The sequence below is a fragment of the Buceros rhinoceros genome, unplaced genomic scaffold, assembly GCF_000710305.1.
Source record: "Buceros rhinoceros silvestris isolate BGI_N320 unplaced genomic scaffold, ASM71030v1 scaffold29814, whole genome shotgun sequence".
Lineage (NCBI taxonomy): Eukaryota > Metazoa > Chordata > Aves > Bucerotiformes > Bucerotidae > Buceros > Buceros rhinoceros.
Genome location: NW_010410483.1, coordinates 17522 through 34866, shown reverse-complemented (window position 1 = coordinate 34866; position 17345 = coordinate 17522). Strand labels below are relative to the sequence as shown.

General features: G+C 49.3%; 1 protein-coding gene across 1 annotated transcript in view; it reads left to right on the top strand.

Annotated features, from left to right (window-relative positions):
* The first annotated feature begins 13554 nt into the window (after window positions 1-13554).
* The window catches only part of LOC104493034 (myosin-M heavy chain-like), a 5718-nt gene continuing 1927 nt past the window's right edge, over window positions 13555-17345 (top strand). Inside the window, exons 1-3 of the mRNA XM_010135648.1 lie at window positions 13555-13795; window positions 14545-14749; window positions 15187-15809. Coding sequence (XP_010133950.1) covers window positions 13721-13795; window positions 14545-14749; window positions 15187-15809 — 903 coding nt within the window. The 5' untranslated portion in view covers window positions 13555-13720. The remainder of the gene's footprint in view (window positions 13796-14544; window positions 14750-15186; window positions 15810-17345) is intronic.

Here is a 17345-nt window from a genome sequence, read left to right as displayed (position 1 = left end):
GTTTCCCATGAGTGTCAGCAGGTAATGTGGACAGATTCTTCTCTGGCACAGCTGGCTGACATGTGTATGCATTTGGGCTGCTCTAAACAGCCAGCCCTGACCATGGACAAGACCAATTCTTTTTCTGGAGACAATGGTAACGGTGGTGATGCTTCAGAAGTGGTACCTGTTTGTTAAGGAACAGCCACAGATGGGCTGTGCAAGCCTGTATTGAATGCAGTGGGATTAAGAAAGAGTTGGGGAAGCAGGAAAAAAAAATCCTGGAAAGAATGAGGAGAAGAGACATGAAAGGACGAAAACGGTCACAAGGCAAGCAGCTCATTGCACAGCAGAAAATTAATGCCATTGCCTGTGCTCTCAGCAAACCCCTGGACCCTGGGCTGCACTGGATCTTCAGATGTTCAACAGAGACTCTGTTCTCCATGCCAAACTGTCTCTGAGACAACATGGTCCATGCTTATGATTAAACTGAGAACACAGACTATAAATACACTGAGCAGACTATAGAGATTACGGTTTTCTCCGTATTACCTAGTTTTGAAACCAAGTCAGTAGTTGTTCCTCTTGTTAGCCATGCTGATTTGTGCTGTGGAGCAGGCAATAAAAGCACTGATGAACTGTAAACTCAAGGAAAGTTACGCCCAGCTATTCACCCTGTGAAGGAAGAGAAACCCGGGAAATTGTACTGGTTCAGATAACTACTGTGGCCGTACCTCTCCTGCGGTGGTTAACAGACACTATATAAAGCCATGTTCCTACTTGAGCTGCTAGAGCAGGCACAAACCCCAAGAAATATAAATGCAGTCATCTAATTGCTCTACTGTATCAACTAGTTCCTGCAGCACAGCTCTGGTGAAGTGAACAGCTAAGAAAGCAAATACAGCCGAGGCACCTTTATTTTTCTTGTTAACCTTTAACTTGAAGTAATAGCTGTATCTGGCGTTCTTTCCCTTGAGACTGGTGGCGTTCTGCTAAGCAGCTGCAGTGATGCGCATGCCATGGCAGTAGGCAGATCACGCTGTGTCCATGAGGTTTGCTGTATCAGATAGCAGAAAACTTGCAGCAGTGTAATAGCTTGCCAAAATCCTTTGTACAGCTCTTTGAAATGTGCCTTTCGCATCCCTCTGTCTGGTTAGATCTCTGAAATAAAAGGGAGATTGTGCTCCAGAATAAACCGACCTCTGTTCAGCAGTGCAATTTACAAAACCCAGAGCAAAGAAATTAGAATGAGACCTGAAGGTTAGTTTAATCTCCTATATCAAGATGGAGTAAGGTGACTCTGGTTACTCCCCTCCCCTGGAAACAGGAGTTTGGTGTGATAGCCATGACTCAGAAGTTAATTTGCTCGTGACTGAGATGTTGTAAATGTGGAAAGTGGAAAATGTACTGGACTCACTTGATCTCTCTGATAAAGGCAGAAGAGGCCAGAAAATAGCAAGCTGCTCTCCACCATCTCAGCTTCCCTGTTTGACAAGGCTATCGAGCAAATCTTGCTGCCGCGAACTGTGTGAAGCAGCACTGGCAAACCTGCCCAGCCCTGCCAGCTTTGGTGGCCTCTTTTCCTGAGGCCTTGTGAGGCTTTGTGCTCTCCTGTCCTGATGTCCCTGGAGTCCTTGGGCATGACTGGTCCTCTCCACAGTGCTTTCCACCAGCACAGAACAACTTACCCTGTGCCTGCCAGCTTCATCCTCCTGACTGTTTTCTGGTGCTTTGCTGGGAAGGTCAGCCAGGCAGAACAGTCCTTAGGTGTATGGGAGGGAATAATTTATCCTTCAAGCTTTAATCCTTGAGAAATAAGTTATTTGGGAAAATTAAGGTTAGTGGCAAGTCTCCAAGTAGGCACTTATGAGAGTAGTGGACAAGAAGTAGATTAAACAGAATCACATGGTAGAAAATAAGATAAGCACACAATGCCTTTAGTCTTAGGCTCACTTAAGGCATGACGCTCATAATCACCAGCTTTTCAGTCCCCAAGCCAGGGAACAGGAATATGTTGCACAGACAACACGATTGAAGAGCATTGATGTGCCATTCCCACAGCAGCTGCCAACACAGAGCTCCTTTTCTGCTGGGAAAAAAAAGCATTTATCCTGAAATAAGTCAGCATTGTCCTGCAGGGTTGCTGGACTTGAATAAAGACCTAGCATTGGGGAATTGTGGACAGGACTGCCTGGAGGTACCCAAGATGGTAAACGAAGGAGTGCAGCGTTAACCCACAGTGGTCACATACAGCAGGGAGAAACAAAGAACTGGCAAGTCACTACTTGGTTTAACTGGAAGAGAACAGGGTGCATTAGGACTGCTGCATACCTTAAGGAGAGGGCGAAGCAGGACCCAGAGCTGGGTCACCATGTCGTGTCAGAAATTGGCATTTACTTCTCTCCATTGCCTCACTCGTCTGTGGCATATTCTAGTTTCCGTAACTGGGATCACCTGCTGTAGCTATAAACTATAGTTGTAGCTCTGAGGTGATGGGAGGACAAACTCCTTCATGTTGCTGTAGTTCCCAGTGTTTCTTTGATGGTGACCATGTAAAACTGCATCTAAACGTTCTGTATGTACCATGAGCCTGCGAGTATGTGCAGAAAGGTCAGCTTTAGCATATCAACCATAAACGTATTAACTCAGATGGTTTTTTTCTGTCTCCATCTCATGCTGTCCTCCAGCAGAGTGCCTAGAACGTGCTTGTGGTCACGTTACTTTAGAGCTGAGTGTGTAGACACATGCTTTATATTATAGCAGTGTCACTGACCTGACAATCGCAGGCATCTGAGTGGAAACTGTGCCGCTGCTGCTGTGTGCCATGAAGCGTGGAGCACAATAACAGGGGAAGGAGGCAGAAGGGCTCAGTGTTTCCTGGTCAGAATTATCTGGTGTTTTAGAGAGATTTCTGCAAGCATCCCTGGGCAGCGGGCAACCTGCCTCAGCACAGCCGGTTGCCCGTCACAGCTTGTGACTGGGGCAGCAGCTGGCCTGGGTGCTCAGTTAAATTAAGCTTAGCTACCTGACGTGCTGTGCGCAGTCCTCAGGGTGGTGACATGGGGGAATGGACAAGATCAGAAGTTCAGTAGGAAGGGGGTGGTCCTTTCAAGGATGAAGTTACAGGGAAGAAGGGTGCTCCTGTCTGAGCTGGCTGTTACAAGATCTCCACAGCTGCCTTGCAGGCATGAGGCAAAACAGAGCTCACTAATTTCTGGGGCTCTCTCTCACTCCAGCCAGGGCACCGAACCCCTTTGCATGCCCACCTGGGAGCTACGTGCACATGCACCTTTACTCTGAGCTGTCCTGGAAGTGTCAAAGGGAATACCCGTGTCTGAAGGGTTTTGTTAGAGCAAAAAGTCACTTTTTAGAGAAAGCTCTGCTCTGATGGGTGACAAAGATTAAAATAAATTACTTGGAAACAAGATTTCCTTCTTCCTCCCCTTAAACCAGTACTTTTTGGTGCCTGCCTATGTGTCAGTAAACTCTCCACAGCCTCCTCTGGAAAGGCTCTGTCTTCTGCCTCTCTCACAGCCAGCTCTGGCTGTTCTCTGTCTTCTCTGGGTCCTCCACTCTGCAAACCTGCCTCTGGCTCCCCTTCTCTGTCCATTACTCTCTGCCTGCCTCACTCTGCCCACAGGAGGTTTCTCCCAGCTGCTCCTTCCCTGAAAGCAATGTTTGCCGGCCCACACACATCTTCTGGAGAGTTCTGCCCTGGCAAAGCAGCAGCAGGTCCCCACTGCCTGGCCATGCTTGTGAGCACTGATGCCTTCCACACCTGCTGGGGAGATGGGCCTCTCCTGTGGGGCAAAGAGGTACCCTCTCCTGCCAGTGGGTTTGAGACATTCCCCTGTGTCGCGGAGGGATGCAAACCCCCCACGTGGTCTGTGCCCACACCTGAGCAGGCAGGGGCAGAGTGGCCCATGGCCACCCACGCCTGGTGTCACTGCAGCTGTCCTGCAGAGCAAAGAAGGTTCACTGCCATAGACCCCAGCAGCAAACTTCCAGCTGAGGAGAGACCATGAGGACACAAGCCAATCGTATTTTCAGTGCTGCCCCATCTGTTGGTGAAGGGATCAGCCACAGACAGATCACACCCTGTTGTTTCTATGCCTCTGCTTCCTTGCTCTGCTTGTGATTGCTTCTCCCCTGCCTCTGTGCTTTCTTCTCCAACTCCCTTGCTCTCACACACATACACACAGAGCTTGCCAAGCAATTGTGTAGCTCAGGAACCTGCCTCACGTGAGCCTCGGTTTCTCTTCAGGCCTTACCGTATGTAGCTCCCTGCCCTGGGCAGGAAACGTTTTATTCTCAGCTCTCACTACAGCAAGGATTGTCTTCTCTTTCTAGTTGCTCTGAAAGCAGAGTGCAGAAAATACACAGTGGCTTTTAGTCCTGTGGCTGTGACCTGATCACAGACCAACCTGACAGGCCACGGCATCCCTCATTAACAGCACTTTCTCACAGGAGCCCTTCAGCACTACCAGGAGCCCTGTTCCCTCCTCAGTGACTGGCTCTCACATCATCTCATTCTTTCTTTCTTGACAGATCATGATATAACCTATGATCACAGAAAGTCCTGATCCTCATGTTTCTCTGCTGTCACCTGTGGGCTCCTCCAGAGCCATGAAGAAGGGGGAACTCCAGCCCCACCATGAGAAGACTGGGTGAGAAGCGCTTGTGACATCTTGGGGAACAGCCATGCTTTGAGAGCTAGTTTTCATTGTTACTTTTAGCAATTATGAAGGACAGAAATAATGTTCTCCATTCGGCAGTGATCCACAGGAGCAACTCTGCCTTTGTGCTCTGGGATTAGGTTAGTTTCATTAATGCAGTGAAAGTATGGTAATTTGGACGACTCTAAGCAATGGGAGAATCAAGCTCCCAGCAAGTTACCAAGACTGGCTTCCAGGCAATACACTGCCTCAGACTTCTCCTCACATGGAAGATGTCTGTTGGTGCCTCATATGGTTAGAAGCCTGAGGTGTCTTAGCCTTAGGGAGTAACAGCTCTTCATTCCCCTGCCAGTCAAGGTGGCTATGCTGCTTGAATGGTTTGGCAGTGTGTGGGGGACCCAGCTACTCTACAAAGCAAACAGTCTGGGCTGTAACTTACATGGTCCTGTCTTACTTTACCAAGACCTTTTCCTGGCTGTGCAGCCTGGTTGGTTCTTGCTTGGCTTATTATTAGACATTGCTGGCCCACCATCCCAGCTTGATGTTGCCCTCATGAAATCTCAGGCTAACCCTGCCCAATCTTATTCTCCTTTACATATGGCAGTCACTCATTCCCTTTGCCTCTGGTTGCCAGGGGAGGGAGTGGACAGAGCTGTAGCAGGCACTGATGTCCAGTGTGACTGCTGGCAAAACCATGAGGCCTAAATCCTTAAGGGAAATTTGGAGTCTCTCCATTCAAAGTAAGGAGTTTCCTTCCACTTCCGAGGATGACTTAGACTCTTAGCTATCATCCTGCTGGCCCAAACTGAATTTTTGGGATTTAGCTCTCTGCATCGCTCTACACATGTAATTTAGTCACGTAGATTCCCTGGGCCTTACAATGCTGAGCACAGATCATAGGAATAGCCTTGAAAGTGACACCTCGTTCTGGGCCTCTGCTGAGCTGTCATGGGGAGTGATCCTTCGAGCCTGTTGCTAAGGGGTCAGGAGGGTGCATTTGTGAAGGTCTGTGAGGTACCTTTGTCTCTGCACTGGAAAGGCCTTGGAAATGCTTGGCTACCAGTCAGTAAACCATATGCATCTTCCCTGTGCAGGGTAAATCAGAGCATTAAGAGGCTGCAGCATGACTCTCAGGGACAAAACCACCTCTAGTCAGCCGCCTTCTTCCTCCTTGCTGCTTGAGCCTTCTAGGAGACCACACTGCCACGTCATCCTTTCCCACTCCCAGCCTCCTCCTTAACCCGCACACTCTTGTCTGCACCCCGTTTGAGGGGAAGAACCTCACTATCTCTTGTAAACCTCCCATCTCCTTAGCGCTGCTGCCTGAGTAATCCGAGGCTGCAGCAAGCCCTTCTGAGCATTCATCGCTAGTGTTTAGCGGTGTGATTGTGAGGGAATTGCTGAGGGTAGGTAGGATAAACTTCTCCAAAGTCAGATGGGTAGTGTAAGGCCACTGTTGGCTTGGCTAGAGATGGAAAAGACTCCCTGACCCAAGCCCTCATCTCCTAATCATGCTCCTCTGTTTCTACCCAAGCTGTTGGTGTTTGGCTTCTGTGCTCCCTGGAAGCAGACCTGCTGTTGCATCCTGCGAGTCATCACCAGGCTGCTTCAGTAACTCATCTTTCCTTCCATTCACAGGTCTTCTACGCATGGCGACCCAACCCATGTGAGAGCTCTCTTGTGTGAGTACCCAGCAGCACGTTTTGCTGTCTGTGGTCTGTGGACATTGACTGGCATCTAAGCGACACCCCAGCTCCCTCCTCTCCCCCTAGACGCCACTGTCTTAGAGCCTCCATGTGCATTTGCTATGACATACATCAGTGTTGATGAGAGACAGGAACACTGCCGGGTGATCTTGAGCTGCCAAAATAATCAGCTCTGTGCACAACATGGCTTCAAGACGCGACTGTCTTAGAGCCTCCATGTGCATTTGCTATGACATACATCAGTTTTGATGAGAGACAGGAACACTGCCGGGTGATCTTGAGCTGCCAAAATAATCAGCTCTGTGCACAACATGGCTTAAAGGATTTTTCTGTTAGCAGCATGCATCCACTAAAGAACATAGACACCCATATTTTTTCTGGGGACTTGCACACTCTAGACTCCTTCCACACAGGCAAGGCACCTTTAGCCAGTCCTGTGGAAAAACGGATGTATCGGAGTGTGGAGAACCTTCACGGGGCAACGTTTGCTGACTCTGGGCTTTATTCTCACTGTGGGAGTCCGGATAACGAGATCACCTTTCAATATAGAGGCACCAGTCGGTGGACAGAAGGTGGCGTTGATGTGGCCCCAGTGCAGAGCACATCAGACTCTCTGAGAAACCTTTCTCTCCGTGCTAAACAGATGTCTCGATCTGCACAGAATGTGCTCTTCCCTACCCTTGCCAGAGCACCTCAGTGGCTCTTCTCTTCTGCAGAGGAGAAAGCCCTACAGGGAGATGCCAGAAAAGAGCTGAAGGAGAAGCTGAGGCTGCACAGCAGTAAGGTGGCAGAGCCCTGTAAGCCAGTGCGTCCACAGGTGGCCCTGCCTGACCTGATGGCCCGGGAGTTTTTTGAATGCCAGATGTGCCGGCAGCACAAGAACGGTTGTGCTGTCAACTGCTGCACAGTTTTGGTGGGACACACTGCTCGCAGGCACAGCCTCACAGGGAAGCAGAGGCTGTGTTTTGCACACAGGATCATCAGTCCAGAAGACGTCAAGCAGGAGGCTCAGAGGAGGCTTCAGCTCCGGAGGCAGAATAGCTCGCCCAGTTTGCCCCTTCAGCATGCTGGGAAAAGCCATGAGATGGCCAAATCCAGAACAGCAGAAACCCTTGAAAAATACAGTGGGGAAACAGATGTTAAAGCCACATGGGGACGAAGCCAGAAAGACCGCTGCAAAGGGAGGCTCTTCTTACCCACCTTTGAGGAATTCAAGCAAATGAAAAATAAGGAGGCAAATTCATCTGCCAGCAGCAGTGGGCCATCAGGTTGCTTGAATAAGTGTCTGCCTGGAAACCAGACCCTGGGGGAGGAGAACAGTAAGAATGTCTGTCCAGAAGCTCTGGGATCCAAAGCTGTGAATGAAGCTGCTGTTGCGGTGGAGGATGATGATGTGTTGCATGAAAACCACACTGCTGGCTTTTCCCAATATCCAGCCACATGGGATGGTTTCAGGATGAGCAGCCCTGAGGTGAAGGACAAAATCTCCCAGATCTCCAGCCTGGATAGAGCACTGGTCCCCGTTTGCTCTAGCCCTGTTCCACGATCACCTTTACAGGCAGTAGCAATACACAGAGCTGGGCAGGAGATCTTCAGTGCTGAGCAGCAGGAAGGAGAGACAAGACAGTTAAGTGATGGCCTCCACCTTGCAGGGCAGTCCCTGGCTTCTGAAGCCCAGTCCTCTTGCTGTTCATCGCTGCTGTTAGAAGCCACAGACTTATCAAGCTATGGAGCTAAGCTACAAAAAATGAAGGATGAATTCATAGGTTCAGCCCTGGAACTCATTAAGAAAAGGTAACATGCTCTGTGGGATCACCTGAACGCAGCTGCCTTGTTAACAATCTGGTCTCTCTCCTGATAAGTATGTTTCACCCCTATAGTGTAAATACGCTGTTGGCAGAGCCTTTCATCCTAGGATCTCTAATAGCCACATGGACGTTGCTTTAAGCTGTTGAGCTTAAACTATATCTTTGCGTGGGATTAAATATCATTTTAATCTAGACTTTGCCTTTTTGTACACCTTAATCCTGTCCAGACAGCAGCCATTAGTAGTCCTGACACCCAATTTCTCACACATTTTATTTCTGTAATAAATTGTTGAAATGTCTTTTTTTTTTTCCCTTATAACATCTGTTTAAAGTAGAGGACAGCCGAGAGATCAAACTACTAGTAAAAGAGATTTAGAAATCTTTGAAAAAAGATTTAGAGTCTGTCCCACCACTGCACGAACATGAATTTAGGTAGTGTGACATGCAGCAACAAGTGCTTTCACTTGCTGCCTGCGTGTAGTGAACTGGCAAACAAGAGCAAGATGGCTGCTATGGTCTTTAACCACCCTCTGGAGACCAGCACAGGCAGCGAGTGAAAGTACTTGCAAATACTGTCCTTCTGCCAACTCAGCATAAGCAGTGAGAGAAAGTACTTCCTCCCTCTTCTCCGCCAGAGATTTCTGCTTCTCTGGGTAAGGCATTCACAAGGACTCTTCCTGGTTTTGGACGCTGCAGTCTGTCACCTCCCTGCTGCCAAAGAAATGGGGATCTCGGGTGGCCTAACAGGAATCAGCAAAGTTCTGGAAGCTAGGAATTTGGGGCAGTTACCACTGTCTTATCACTAGATAAGGCTGATGGGAAAAGGACGAGTAAGTGTTGGTGGAATGGTTTGTTTCCATACACTTGGCTTTCAGGACTAGCTTTGCCAAGAATTACATTTTACTTGTTCCTGGCTGCTTCTGACATCCACAGACACAGCGTGTGAAACACCAGGGCATCAACCTTGTACACTGGCTTGGTATTTCTGGAATGCTGGAGCTCTGAGACTGGACTCAGGTTTTAGGGCAAATGATAGTGACTTCTGCACAGGAATGAGAGTCATCTGAAAGCACTTCTGTGGAGCTGAAGTCCCCCATGTAGACAGAGCCAGTGACAAGCAGAAATACTTCTGCAACTTGATAATTCAAAGGGAAGTGGATGGTGTCGGAGCCCTAAATGCTTCCTTCAGCTGTCCACCCCAGCCTTTGTGCTGTTGTTCTAAGAGCATGAAAACCTAGTGAAGAAACAGGTGAGAACGTCATGGTATGCCACCATTGTCATTGAGCAGGGGCTATTTTATCGTGGATGTGAAATGCAATACACTGACTGGCAGACGCGTGAGTAAGAGCAAAAGAACAGCTGTCTCCGTGCAGATCAATGCTTTGGCTGATATGGGGAGCCTGAGGTGCATGCATAGCAAAGTCTGCGGGAAATGGGTAGTGCATGTGATCTTTCTTCCCACTACTCTCCCAGCCTCCAAATTCTTTCTGCCTGGGGCCTTTATGGTTTCAGTGTGGTTTCTGTGCTTTTAGTGTCTGCAGAGGTTTTTTGTGTCAGTGACTGGATTTGTTAAACTATATGAGGTGATTTTATTAACACCAAAATGATAATTGATCTAAAAATGAGAAAGACAGTGACTCCAGTATTACAGAGGTTGTTTCATGTGAAGGAACCACCCTGGCCTGTTTATTTTCCCTAGCGATAACAATTAATGGCAAAGATTGTAATTTCTTCGAGGTAGCAGGAGGAAGACGAATCTGTTGGCAGTGCCTAAGTGCTGGTTAGTGGGAAACTCCAGTTTTCTTCGTCTGGAAGTTTCTCAATTTTCCATCATTTTCACCTGAAACGTTAATTTATAACTCAAGCTGATTCTCACTGCAGATGTGGGGGGACTTTTTGTCTGGATGTTTTGGGCTCAGCAAGCCTTTGATAGTGATGTTCTGATGGAGCATCACAGTATAAGAGAGCTGAAATTATCTTCCCTTTCTAGTATTTCTGTGTAAGTGCTACAGTTTTACAAAGCAGTTTGTCTGTTAAATTCGTTCCCTCCCTAGTACTTCATAGTTAATTACTTAAGGCTCATTCAGATAACTTAATGTTTCATCAGTGAAGATTCGTTTTTCAGCTTCATAATTACGATGGCTACAGCTCCCTCACAGGTCACTGGATACCTTAAACAGTTTGTAGCCCTGGCTGGGAAGTGCTGTTGAAATCTAGGTGGAAATCCTTTAGGCATTTCAATATTTCTGAAATTGTTTAAGCAGCAAATTGCTTAGGATAAGAACCTATGAGGACACAGGGTTCCTGTCGATGAAATGGGGGACAAGATGACAACAAAAACATGCACAAGGAAGCAAGGGACATGACTAAGAAAAAAGGCTTCCTGAGAAGAGTGATTGGGTATATTTAAGGTGACAGCGGGATGGTGGGTACCATAACAGCTTCCCATTGCAGAAGGCTTCAAGTCTGGAAGGCAGGTGTCAGCAGGGAGGGAATGGACAAAAATGTTTCTGTTAGTCAGGAAGAACCAGGAACATGTGGAAGGGGCTGAGAAGTGCCGGGCTGGGCAATGATGTAACTACAAAGAGGCTCATAGAGACCATGAAGAAAAGCAGATACATTTCCAGTTTTATGCCACACACCCAGTTCCTCTGCTTCTGTGAGATTCAGAGATGACGGCCCAGAGGTTTAAAAGGACATTCAGAAAGGACCTGTCATCCCTGTGCTGGCCCAAATGCATTGTCTGTCTTGGGGAGAAAAGGGAAAACTGACACCAGCCCCAGGTACTAAACTCCTGTCCCAGTGAGCGATTCGATCTGACAAAAGGAAACGTGCCAGAGTCCCCCCTTCTGCAGCTCTGTGTGAGGGCAGAGGGGGGTGCTTGAGCAGGCATTGATGTGGGCCTGCTGGCACCCCCCCAACTTTGCCGGGTGGAGGGGCCTGGAGGAAGGGGCAATATCAATTTTTTTTGGCAATGTCCCCCCTTCCTCCTAAGCTAGGGGCAAATGTTAAAGGAGCAGCCCTAAAATGTGGTTCTGCAAAATTGCTTATATCCTCCCTGTTTTGCCTTCATCCTTCTGACCACACTGGTGGTGCGGTGCACACTGACTGCTCTGTGGAACAGCACTTACCCCTGCGTGGCGTGGCCAGTTCGTCACGTAGGAAGGATCTAATCGCAACTAGCAGAGCAGTCAAACCAGGGCTGAAGAGATCTCCTTTCACACAGTGTGGGCTCTGTGTCATTGCCTTTCTTACCTCTAGCTGGCCGACCACGGGATGGATTGAATTTCTCAGTCTCCAGTTACACTTCCTTAGCTCAGCTCTGTGAGTAGTATTGGCTCTTATTCCCCCTGAAGGTCACATCTGAAATTTTTTTAAAATACCCCTGTTGGGTTATGGACACCACAATGGCAATGGCATCTGGTCCTCAGACCTTATCAGAAGAGAGCTGCTGTCAGCTTCACTTAGAGAAGCAGTTACACCCTGGAGTACTTTCCATGTTGAAGCACTGTAAAAATGATGAATGAAAGCTCAGCTTGTCTCTGTATGGTAGGAGGTGGTGTGATCAAGAAGAGAGGGTAAGATTCTGGTTCTGAGCTCTTCTGCAGACCTTGGACACATTCCGCTGCCTCTCTGTGCCTCTGCATAGTCCCTTCTTTCTGCATGTTTTGACCAGAAGCTGTCTGAGCAGGAACACCTTTTGGAAAAGAGAATACACGAGGAAGGATACTTTGTAAACCCGGATAATTTCAAGACTGAATTTATATCATGGCCATGCAGGCAGTTCCGCTGGACCAGATGAAGGAGTAGTACCTCAAATGTGGCTGGGCAGGGAAGGGGGAAAGGAGACAGGAACCTCGTAAGCTGGACCAGGTAGTACCGTGGTAGGACCACAGCCTTGATGCGTGCCTGTTGGTAAGGGGTCTGATGCAGTCCCTAGTACAGACTGCTTCGTCGCAGCACTGATGCTGGTATCCTCTTTGTATAGGCTGGGGAGAAGAGGCCTGGAGGGCTGAAGTGACCCTTCCAAATCCACGTGACAGCCAGGAGCCTGCGGTCAGTGCCGTGCCATCACTGTGCAGCCGTGGCCAAGCTTTTTTAAAGTTGGTAAATCACGTGGCAGTGTCAGCTGGGATCTGGAAGTGTAAATGGAGAAAAAGATGAAAAAGCATCAGCTGGAAAGTTGCAAATCAACTTTTGTGGCCTGACAACAGAGCCAATTTGTGTTCTGGGAGATTTGTTCCTTCTTCAGCAATTTCAGTATTGGCTGATGGTTGTTATCGATGCCAACTGTCATTCATCGTAAGGAAAATGCCCATATGTCTCGTGTGTTTGCTTGTAGCCGACAGTGTTGGAATTGCATAGAGCAGTATGACCTACCTGCGTAAGTTCACAAGTGAAACCTTTAAGAAGCAGCAGATTTTTGTCACAGGAGGCTTTTGTTAAGCATAAAAGATGTGCATAACCTGAAATGTGTTCCAGACACCAGCTTCCTGTGTGCACAAGCATCTGTATCCAGTCCTCACAACCATTTTTTTTTAAAGAATCCAAGCCTATAAAAATTAAGTAAACCCCAAATGAAAAAATGAATATTCTTCCAAACAGACTATGCATGGAGATAAGGTGTCTTAGAGAGTCCGTTAAAAAAATGTATCACGAGTAGTAACAAAACCTACAGCCTGTCAACTACTCTGTCAAGTCAGTGGTTTTGCACCAGACCGTGTCTGTCTAGAGAGGTGCTAGTGTCTACAGAGAGGGAAATGTGGGGTTGGAACAGGCTGCCCATATCAGCCAGGGCCAGCCCTTGTTAGCACCACACAGCCAAGAATTAGAACATCCCAGAACTGCCAAGTGAGAACAACGTACTCTGCCAGTCTTTTTGGTACTCTTAAGTGCACCAAAAGGCCTGATCCGGAGTTCACTGAAAGCAGAGGGAATCTTTCCAGTGGTTTCAGCGGGCTTGGGAGCATATGAGATGAAAAACAGAGGGTAAGCTCTTTTAATCCTCTAATCTCTTCAAAGTATTATGTTATTTGGCAGGTGATGTTCTTCCAGATGAGCAGTATGGTTTCTGTGTTGACAACATCTCTTTAAATAGCAGCAAATATGGATATGACCTACTTAGAAAGAGGGTTTTCTGGTCCCTGTGGGAGCAGCTCGTGTTTTACGGACACAAAAATGCCCTGAGAACACCCGAGACTTCATATCCCAGACTGATGCTAGCAATTACCCATTTTGCACCGCTATAATTGAGTTGTGTTTTGATCCCAAAACCCGTGCACAGCCACCCATGCTGACCAGATCTGTGGCCACTAGATCTCTGCCTGCACTTTCACTGACCTGCTGGGGCTGGCTGTTGGAACCCAGCTTGCTGTTCGTACGTGTCAGGAATGGCATGTGAACTGCATAGGTTCACCACAGGTTCACCAGAGTCTGCTTCTTTCCTTGCAGCTGCAATGCTGAAACTGCGGCCACATCCCCCTCCAAGGGACAGTGTGATCTGAGGGAAGCTGCTCTCCCACCACCAGAGGACAGCCGGCAGCCCACAGCGATGTCCATGGCAACAGAGACCTGGGAGGACAAGCCAAGCAAGGAGGCGTCCAGCGACAGCCCACCTGCAGGGAACGTAAGGGAGAGGAATCCCCCCCTCATCTCCGGCGTGTGTTCAGGATTTTCTTTCTTGTCAGAGGCTCTAAAGGATCCCTTTGTTGTAGGGACTGGGCAGGCTGGGAGCTTGGGATCTGAAATCACTCCAGCTCCCGTGAGTGATTAAATTTTGTTAGAGGCCTTTTTAATTACAGTTAATGAAACAGGAGTCAGGTTTGTGCCCTTGCGTATCTGCCACTGCTTCTCTTGCAGGGAGTTCAGTGATAACCCCTTCATGGCTTTCCTTATGCCACCAGCCCCTCGTTGCTGCACTGCCTGGGAGATCAGACAACACCCTCCTGGTCAAACTGCTAACGCAGGTCAGGCGTAGAGGCTGGAGTTTCTGACCCTGCAGTGCTGGAATGTTCACAGAACAGAGGCAACCCAGCTCAGATTCCTGGAGGAGAGGCTCAGTCCCCCTTTTAGGCGCTTAGCTGGGGCTGTGCTGATGACTTCTTCATGGTTATTTGAGAGCCGTGATTCAGCCACCACAGAGCCACTGTACTCAGGGCAACATAACAGCAAAGGGAGAGGAGTCTTTGACTAAGCGAGACAGAGGCACCTGGAGCAACAGATTTCCTAATGCTCATGTAGCAGAGCTGCATTTACAGTCCCACCACTGAGGAGTTTCCTTTTCTTTTCTTTGGCAACTAAATAAATCCCAGTGGCTGCAAACCGGGTGCTGCTTTGACCACCACCTTAGTCCAGACCCACTTGCCTTTCTTGCAGACCCCTAGTCCCAGCTGCCACCGATCCAGCTCCGACATCGTCCACGAGAGCACGGATGGTGCCAAGGCTCAGCGGGAGTGCCGGCTGCGGCCGCACTTCAGTGACCCTATGCCAACAGACTCGGTGAAGAGGAAGCAGCTGGAGCTGAAGATTGCAGCTGCAGCACGGCAGCATGCACAGAAGCGCCGTCAGGAGCGAGACTATGGTACCCATATGCTGCACACTCAGAGAGGGCTGATGGGCCAGATGCTTGAGCCCCGCGGTGCTGGTGTAAATATGGAGTAACTATACTGACCTGGGGGAGGGAGGCATTCTGGGTTTAACCCAGGCTTGCAGGAAATCAGGATCTGCTCTGCTCTGTCTCTATCCCTGCCTGGCAGATGGCAAGGAAAGAGAGAGCCCAAATGAGTTCACAGGTATGGGCAGTGCAGGGCTGGCAGGCCCTGGGCTTTTCCTGAGAGCCACTTACTTCTGATTCTCGCCAGTTTCAGCAGCAAACAGGAGGGGAGGCAGCTAAAAACCAGCACAGCTTTCACCAGATCCAGCCCAGGGTTACTACCACTCCTGGCTGTGCCAGCTTGAGCTCCTCAGGTGAGCTCTTTGCAGCCAGCAGTGCCTGTAACAATTTGTGTCTGTTCTCAGGTCCAGTGGTAGCAAAAGCCAACCTTGGCCATGGTGGCAGCTTTGACGAGACTCGCCGTGCCCCACGTGGCTCCCTCCGCTCCAGACATCATTGGAGCAATGTCAGCAGCCTGAGCACCGACAGCGGGATTGTTGGTGTGAATGATGTCCAGGATGACCTGGATCCCAGCGAGGCCACACGGACCAAGTCAGTGGATGTGGAGAGGGCAGACAGTGGGATTGGCCAGATGGCAGCCAGAAAGTGGAGGAACAGGGCATCCGAAACACTGAGCTCCCTGCAGGCCTGGGAAGCCCACCGTCCCTGCACCGATTGCGGAGAAAGGGACCTCCCTGTGGAGACAGACATGCAGAACTGCAATCAGAGACGGGCTGACCTCTGTGAGAAGTGCTGCAAGCGCAGGACAGAGCGCAAGGAGTCTGTGCTGGAGTTTGTCAACACAGAGGCCAGCTATGGAGAGGACCTGCGCATCATCAAAGAGGAGTTCTACCTCCCCATGCAGGCAGCTGGGCTGCTGAGCCAGGAGCAGCTCCTGGGCATCTTCAGCAACATCCAGGAGCTCATTGATCTCAACGAGAGCTTCCTGGAGATACTGCAGGAAGAGATCGACCAGGCCTTTGACCAGGTATGATGCTGCATGCCCTAAAGGGGCTAGAGAGGGCAGACAGGAACAGGTTTTGTATTAGTGAGGTAGCATAAGTGAAGCAGAGGATCAGAAGGTAGGACTCCTGGGTTCTAGCCATCTGCCTAGTCCCTTGCTCCCTCAGCTATTGTAAATCGGTGATTTCGGTAGGCCTGTGCCAGGTCACAGCTGCTGGCCTTACTCTCTGCTGTGGCAACACCATTGACATTAGCAGGCTAGCTCGTATAGCCTGTTAACAAGACCTAACTGTCCCATTGCCAAAGTTCGCTTGGACACTGATAAGAGTGTGAGCATGGGGGCACAGAGCTCAACTTGGTCTGGCTCACAGGCCGTGCTCTTGCAACCCTGAGCTGGCTGTCTTCAGGCTGGCTTGAGTGAATTTGCCTTGGGTTGCAGGTTATTGTAGCCTGGCTATGAGGCCAGGCAGCACAGGCTGCTCCCTGCTCTAGCAACAGTCGGTCCTCACAGCGCTGTGTGCCCATTACTTCTACTGATGCACCCTGCCTTGCACAAGGAACTCTCCTGCCCCACCAGCGTGCTGGTCAAAGGGCAGAGAAATAGAAATAAGACTCTAGAGCAGTAGAGAATCACTGGAAAGGTCACATAAACAGCTCCACACCCTCCTTTCTTCAAGAAACCAGACCCCACTTGTTGCTGTATCAGTTTCGCAAGGATGTTTTGTTCTCCAGGAAACACATCCTTCCTCCCCCTCTCTGAAATGCATGCCAGTCTGAGTGACACGTGGCAACTTTGACAGCCACGCTCATGCACCTGGCACAGTGAAGACGGTTGTGCACTGCAGGTGTCATATCTCCTGTGAATAATTTATTGAGACAGTGGCTTCTGCAAACAGCCGTGGGTTTCCCTGTCTTCTCCTCCACATTGCCTTTGCACCAAAAAGCCTCCAGCAGCCTGAGCACTGCTCCCTCTCTTGCTGCTTGAAATGAATGCTGATTGCGGAGCGTATCAGCATACACCTCGCCAAAGCTAAGAGCATTATGTGGCACCAGATTCTTACTATGCTCTTATTTTACTACGCATCCAGAAATCAGAGAGCAATTTACCATGAAATTTATTTTTCATTTAGGCATCAAAGAAGCCAGTAAGAGCAGACCTAAAGGAGACTGCTTCCCAGCCGGGCTAGTTGCTGGGAACAGCTGCAGAAGTTGTGGAGTGCCGTGTCTGTTACCTGAGCTGTGTGCCTCTGCTGCCCATTTGCTCCCCAACACACTCTGCTAATTTATGCACTGCTGCATTAGCCTTAGGGCAGACCTGCCAGCAGGATGGTGCCAGTACACCTCCCTAGCCTAGCGGGCTCCCTCTGGCCTGTGAGCCCCTGCTCTGGTGAGCTGGCTAAGCCCACAGAAGCAGAGAGGATGGCTCTTTATGTGCAGAAGAGCAAGCAGTTAGAGCAGCTTTCCTTCCCCTTCCCACACACTGCTTCCTCCTGGACCTGCAGGGACTGCCTTTCACCAGGAAGGGTGAGCCCAGTTCCACCTTTGGTCTGGTGTTCAGCAG